This window comes from Triticum aestivum, chromosome 5D (assembly GCF_018294505.1).
Source record: "Triticum aestivum cultivar Chinese Spring chromosome 5D, IWGSC CS RefSeq v2.1, whole genome shotgun sequence".
Classification (NCBI taxonomy): domain Eukaryota; kingdom Viridiplantae; phylum Streptophyta; class Magnoliopsida; order Poales; family Poaceae; genus Triticum; species Triticum aestivum.
Window position 1 is genome coordinate 385,338,142 of NC_057808.1, and position 6,648 is coordinate 385,344,789.

The following is a 6,648-nucleotide window of genomic DNA, read 5'->3' on the forward strand; positions in this document are numbered from 1 at the left end:
ATGGCCGCTGGCATTATCGGCCGCGGGTCTTTTTTATTTAAAAGTTGAATGCGGACATGAAATGGGTCGGCGCGTTGGGCGCATTGCCCACCCAAATGCAAAACTGGGCGGACGCCGGGCGGGCGGCCAACCCAAACGGACAAAAAGCGGACAAATGCGCCGTCGGTTTGGGTCTTGCTCTTAGAACCTCGATATAAATTTTATTATATTTGAGATACTTTGTAGTACTTCCGGTAAACTTTTATAATAGATATGATGTTTTTTGCAAAAGAAATCTCCGACGAAAAAATAATCCAGTTTTAGTTAATTTTACAGGAATTAGGAAATGTATAAAAGGACAGGATCGCCCCTGGCAAAAATACCCTAAAAAGACACGCTCTGCCCTGTTCGGCCCGTTCGCCCAGCTCCGAGTCCCCGTCCGACAGTCCCTCCGCCGCCGGAGCTCCTCCGCCACCCCCGCCGTTATCGCCGGTCCCCTGCCGCCCTCTTCCCCGCACGAGCCCGCCCTACCTCTCTGCACTCTCCTCCTCGCGGCCCCGTCCATCCTTCTCCTAGGCTCCCCAATCCTGATTCCTGATTCCTGTAAAGAGCGGAGAGGGGAGAGCAGCGAACCCGTCACTCCCGTCTTCCCCGCCGCGGCGGCGCGCCGTCACCGCTTCTCCCAGCAACCTTCACCCACACTCCTCCCCAGACCTCCACAACCCTATCCTTCATCGTATTCTCCACAAATCCTCCCAATCGAAGCTGCTTATTGCCGTCACACCGCCGCCATTGTTTGTATCCATCCTCCCCTAGCATGGTGGCTCTACGGTGCAGTGGAGGCGCCGCCGCACACATGGCGGCGCATAGAATAAAGGCCCCTCGGAACGGAGATGGCCGCAGCGCCATTCTTCCCATGCGTGCCGGGATCAGGGAGCTTCCGCTGAGGGCTTCCTTGTCACCGCCCTCGGTGTCTCCACGGACAGTGGTAATTATTTTCCCTTCATGAGAATTACTAATTCAGATGGCTCCTAAACTACGGCATTCACTCTTCAGCGCTGCTCCGCTTTTCGTCGGCGTCGCACGGGGGGACATTGCTTCCAGAATAGGGGAATGACTGAGGGATGGGAGGCGCTGAAGGCGGCGACGGCCGACATGTTCAGGCCCCTGCTCGTCAACATTTCTGACATGCGCTCTCTCAACACAGTTTACGACCTTGAAGACTACCAGATTGGCATGCTCTTTGGTGTGCTTCAGTTGTTCCCACAGGCGATTCTGATATGCTGTCTCTGAACCCTGCTTTTGTTACTGAATACTGAGTTATCTTTGTCTGTAGGTGTTTTTGCTGGACTCGTTGGTGTTTACCAACTGTGGAGGGCAGCCCCTCCCATCTTTGTTGATGCTGCTCTTGGCTACATCATATATAAGCTCAGTGTCGTATCATCAGAACTGCATCGGCTGCGCAAATCCAACAGTTTAATTAACCGGCTGAAATTCGGTATTTACTCTTTTAACTGAACTAATGCTCTCTGCCTTCTCATGACTTGACTCATTTTGTGGTGGGGGTGGGTGGGGAATAAGCTGATGTGTTATGCCATTCTTGGACCTATAACAATATTCATAAATGCAGCAGTGTAACATCTTTCATGTAGTGTACTTTTGTGCTGCAAGTAAAATCCTGAAGTCAATTGTTATACATAATAAGTCTCCTAGAATCTTACAAATACTAATGTAGTTACATGTAGAAAGAAGCTGGGTCATTGTACCAAGATCTCATGGTTACTCAACTTGATCCATTACGAAGCACCAGCAGAATGTTATCCTTCGTAGCATGAATGCATTCCTGGTATTCCTGTAGTGAGCAAAAGTCAAACTGAAAGAAAAAATATACTACTGTATTAATCTTTCTTGTTGAAGCTAGGTCTCCACATTTGAAGCTTACGGCTCAAAAAGTTCTATAGTAACTTCTGCTTATTTTGATTCTTCAAATAGTAGCCACTATAATGGAATATATCAGTATCCGATTAACTCAAATGTACAAACATTTTGAAATTATAATGCATATCCTATCATTGGCTCAAGTAGTGCCATTACTTTTGCATGTCCATCCTTACCTACTACTTCTAGAGACAACACTTCAAGATCTTATATTTAATGAATAATTTCCAAACAACAAACTGATGGCTGTGTGGTGTACCATAAGACAGCGTGATTAAGAACTTGCGATTGTAAAAGTCACCAGTTATTAGTTCTATAATCATCATTTGACCTTCTGGATTCCTTGTTCAACAGCTTTCCCACACAGAAAATAACAACAACATTAAGTATCAATTTTGACCTTTAATCGCGTCTATCGAAATTCAGAACAGATCTTCACCTTTGCAGATCGCATGCCATTTTTCTTTGTTGTTTGTAATGATTTAAGCTACCTTTTCTCATCATATGTGGTGCTTATTGAAAACTTTTCGATGCAGGGTTCTTGCTTTTCATGGCCCTTAAGGATTTCAAGAATAAATATGTACTTCTTGATATTATCAGGTGAGTATGCATCGTAAGACTTCTTTGTTTGGTAATTAAGTGCACCAGCTTTAAATTGTTTGGTATCCTCTACTAATTGTGAACTTCCGTTATAGAACTAGTTAATGTGGTAGTTGCATCACCTATAGCAAGATCACTGTACGTAAATAGTTAATGTTACAGACTTATAGTGGAGTAGATAACCTGTAAGACTGTAACCATTCTTTCTCCATCTATAATAAGGGACACAATATCAACTATTACTATATCAAAAGAATTATGCTGACAAGTAGGATATTTGGAGATACACTACTGACCCAGAAAAATGTTGTTGGGAAACTAACTAGACTTGAGAAATCTCAATCAGAACCGGAAATACGTTTGAGTGAAATCTACATCCAAAATGAAGAGAAAGGTTGAAAGAAGAGAGGAGTGGAAATTATATCCTGCAACAAAATGTATTATGAATATTATACGCACAAAAAAGACCGGATTTTCTTCTTGGGAAAAAGGACAATGAAAATGAAACTATTCCTGGAGTCCATAGTAACTTTTCTTTACCAAATTTTACCATCTTCCATGAGAGCAGGTTACTGTATTACATGGTCACTTATAAACATGTACCAGTGAAAGTCGAAAACCATTTTTGGTACTCCCTCCGTCTCAAAATTCTTGTCTTAGATTTGTCTAGATACGGATGTATCTAATACTAAAATGTGACTTGATACATCCGTATTTAGACAAATCTAAGACAAGAATTTTGGGACGGAGGGAGTACCATTTATTGAAACTGGATGTTGAGATAGTTCACTGTGATGGACTAAAATAGGAGAACACAAGTTTATCAGAAACAGTATTGACCACGAGAATCTAGGAGCGCTCTGGAAATATGTTGTTCTCTTCTGTCGCTTCTCCTTTCAATACATAAGATTGCAGATTCTGGTTTATAAGAATAAGGATGAAAAGAACTTGAAATACATTAACCATTATATGATTTCTTCATCTGGTAGCTGCATCCCCTACAAGGCTGGTTTATGTTGGTTTGAAAAAGGATCACAACACAGGCACAAGAAACTGCCTGCATGTTAACATTATGTTGGCATAGTTGCAGTGGGAACAAGGATGTTGTCTCTGGAGCTAGATCTTAAGTAAGGGCATGCTTTCATGTATGGCCAGTCCCTCTTGTAAAATATTTGCCGTCAAAATCCTACCATACAAAGCTAACCAGATGAGAGCTTTGTGTTAGCAATCGCTTCTCCTTGGCCATACATACTGTATCTGGCTCAAAACATAATATTCTGGTTGTCAAGCATTCAGTGCTGTCACCAAATCCATGTTGGTACATCTACAGCGGTTTGATATAGGCACATTGATGAGAGGGCTTGAAGCTGCAACTGTTGAGCCTGGGCCATCTCATTAAAAAGTGTGACTTGTCTGTGTTGTTTGGTAAGAGACCTGCTACCGAAATATTTTTGCTTTATACATACCATCTAGTGGGAGACATAACTATCACATCCCATGCCGAACGCCTGTTCTGAAGCTAGTGTCATAATTCATGGCCAAAAGATAGAGGTACTCTTCATGATGGCAGACAAAGGACCAAGGTGCTATAACACGTTTTTGAATTTTCATCTTGGATTTGTCTGATCACCTTATTGGTCTCAAAGAGCAATGATGTGTTGAAGGCCTATCCCCGAATTTTGAATCAATTCAGAGAGCATCACAGTTCAGGCTGCATGTGGACCAAAAAAAGCACTGGGTCTTTTGGAGGAGAATGGCTTGTTAGCACTTTGGCTTTGACCTATCATTGAATCATTGAAGCAGGCACTCATCTACAGGAACAATGCCCATGGATTTTCTCCTAGTTATAGTTCACTATCTTGATAGTAGGAGCTTACACAAACATACATAGTACACTGTTCTTGTTAGTGGTAGCACATCCTTGGCAATTGTAATCCTTGCCCAGAAAGATATCTGTTTTCGGTTCTCCATTGGTATCTTATCTATTAGAGGCTGGTAATCACCGATCAGTTTTGAACTGTAAATCATATTAGAAGTCCTCGGTAGATAAGAATTGCTACACCATGCAGCATCCAAACAAAGTCTTTATATTCAATTGTTCAGCTATCCCTAATATCAGTATGATATACATTGGACCTAAGATTTAGTTAGAACTAACTTTAATGTTCCCTAAATAATTCGTAGCAATTATACAGCCTTTCTTTTACATTCTCTCACTGTTCTTACCCATGTTGCCATATTTTGATTTATCTAGTAGTGCTCTAACTAAAATGGTATTTCATGGTAGGTTGCCACTTTTCTTTCTGTACGTTGGTACATTCATGTTCGACGTGGCGGGATTGAAGAAGTATGGAAGGCGAGTTCTGATTTCTTTTGTTAATCTATTGAAAATGAGAGGCGGAATAAAAGAAATATTCAGGATTGTGTGGTATCCTGGCTACGTTTCTCCATATGATGATTCTTTTGGCCGGAGATGAGCCTCAGGGGTTGTCTGTTATGAGACCTCTATGTGAAAACTTGATGTAAGGCAGGTTTAGAAGTTACTAGCAATGCCCGCGCGGTGGCACGCCGCGCCCCATCGATATGTGATGTTTGCACATATTGTCTTTGTTATATGCAGTGAGTTTCAATTTGAAGTGAAAGAACTACATGGATAAGGTTGCAATCATAAAAAGGAAACCATGCTTAGAAGCAAACTGAAAAGGATACATTATTATTACCATGTGTGGTGCATATTCGATCGGGAACACAAAGCACATGTTGATACATTTCTATTAAGAATAAACACAATGCGTTTTCTTCTGGTCCACATCATTCTGGTGGAGCTCACTGCATGATTGCTGCCCGTGAGGAAGTAGTAAAGAGCCTTTGCAAATTGTTGCATGTGACCAATGGCCATGGGTGGCTTGCGCCGGTATAGGTGATGATTGGATCTTCTGTACATGTACGCTTATGTACACGTATAGCAAAAAAATTACCATCGAAGAAATTGTCTCATATGTTTGAGTCTGCCTTGTAAACTCATTTTGTCGGACGGTTAATTACCTGCTTGCGGGCCATGTTGAACTGACATTTCTTGATGTGTGCCTTCTCTTGCGGTGAAAGCAGAATATTTGGTCACTTCAAGTACACCCTCTGTAAAGAAATATAAGAGCGTTTAGATCACTACTTTAGTGAACTAAATGCTTTTATATTTCTTTACGGAGGAAGTACATCGTAGTTATAATCATTGATGGTGGTGTTTGATCCACTCAATTACCTATAATCTTGTCTATTTTAAACTCAATGAACATGGTCTATTCTGTACCACAATGCCGGTCCAAGATATGCATGAGAGGGACTGGGATCAGGTGACATTGCTTCACGCAGTCACGCCGTAACATGCGGCTGTGCATCTACCATTGAAGCAAAATCTAACGTCTCACAATGACCCAACTGGAAAAACGATTCGGACTTGGCTTTTTCAGTCATTCGACAATAGCAAAACAGCGATCGGTTTGTCTATCCGCATACATTCATTTCAAAAGATAAATATGTATACATTGAAATCAAGAACCGACACCGATCAAGCATGCATCAACCAATTCATCAATGCGTCCAGCCATCATCCACCAATTAGAGAACCGGAAAAAAAATATACTTAGAGCATCTACAGCCGAGCGTCTCAAACCCGCCTCAAACGCCTGGGCGGACAGCCCGGTCAAAAAAACCTCGCCCATCCGAACGTCTCAAACTAGGCTCAAACGCCCGGGCCGACTGGCACCCATCATATTCAGTCCATATCTGGGGTGGATATGGGCGCGCCCGGACGTGTCCGCCTCATCGGACTGACGTTGCGGTCCCACGCGAAATCGTTCGGAAACCCAACAGTCCGACGGGCGTCTTCTCCAGGGGCGTGAACACCGCGTTGCGCCGCTCCGGCTCACCGACCTTGGGCTAAGTCTCGCTTTTTAAGCCGAATGGCGCCCCCAGCCCTTGATACTCCACTTATCTCCCTTTCCGCCTCCCTCTCCGCGCCGCCAGCCGGCCCCGCACCTCCCTCTTCGCTCGCCGGTCACTACAGCCATGGCCAGGCAGTGGGTGACCACGTAGGCAATGCGCACGCCGGAGCGGCGCCTCAAGCTGCTCAAG

The 6,648-nt window shown here is 43.4% G+C and overlaps 1 protein-coding gene across 1 annotated transcript; it reads left to right on the forward strand.

Moving 5' to 3' along the window:
* The first annotated feature begins 371 nt into the window (after positions 1–371).
* On the forward strand, positions 372–5,346 carry LOC123121988 (uncharacterized). Its single transcript, XM_044542096.1, has 5 exons — positions 372–967; positions 1,036–1,225; positions 1,316–1,477; positions 2,454–2,517; positions 4,805–5,346. The coding sequence occupies exons 1-5, from the start codon at positions 797–799 to the stop codon at positions 4,992–4,994; spliced, it is 777 nt and encodes a 258-aa protein (XP_044398031.1). The 5' UTR covers positions 372–796; the 3' UTR covers positions 4,995–5,346.
* The last annotated feature ends 1,302 nt before the right edge of the window (positions 5,347–6,648 follow it).

Bases quoted from the DNA above. Each gene is read 5' to 3' on its own strand.
- LOC123121988 (XM_044542096.1), top strand. From the start codon at position 797: ATGGTGGCTCTACGGTGCAGTGGAGGCGCCGCCGCACACATGGCGGCG. The intron at 1,226-1,315 runs GTGTGCTTCAGT...CTTTGTCTGTAG, and splicing joins CCAGATTGGCATGCTCTTTG to GTGTTTTTGCTGGACTCGTT. The intron at 1,478-2,453 runs GTATTTACTCTT...TTTTCGATGCAG, and splicing joins AATTAACCGGCTGAAATTCG to GGTTCTTGCTTTTCATGGCC.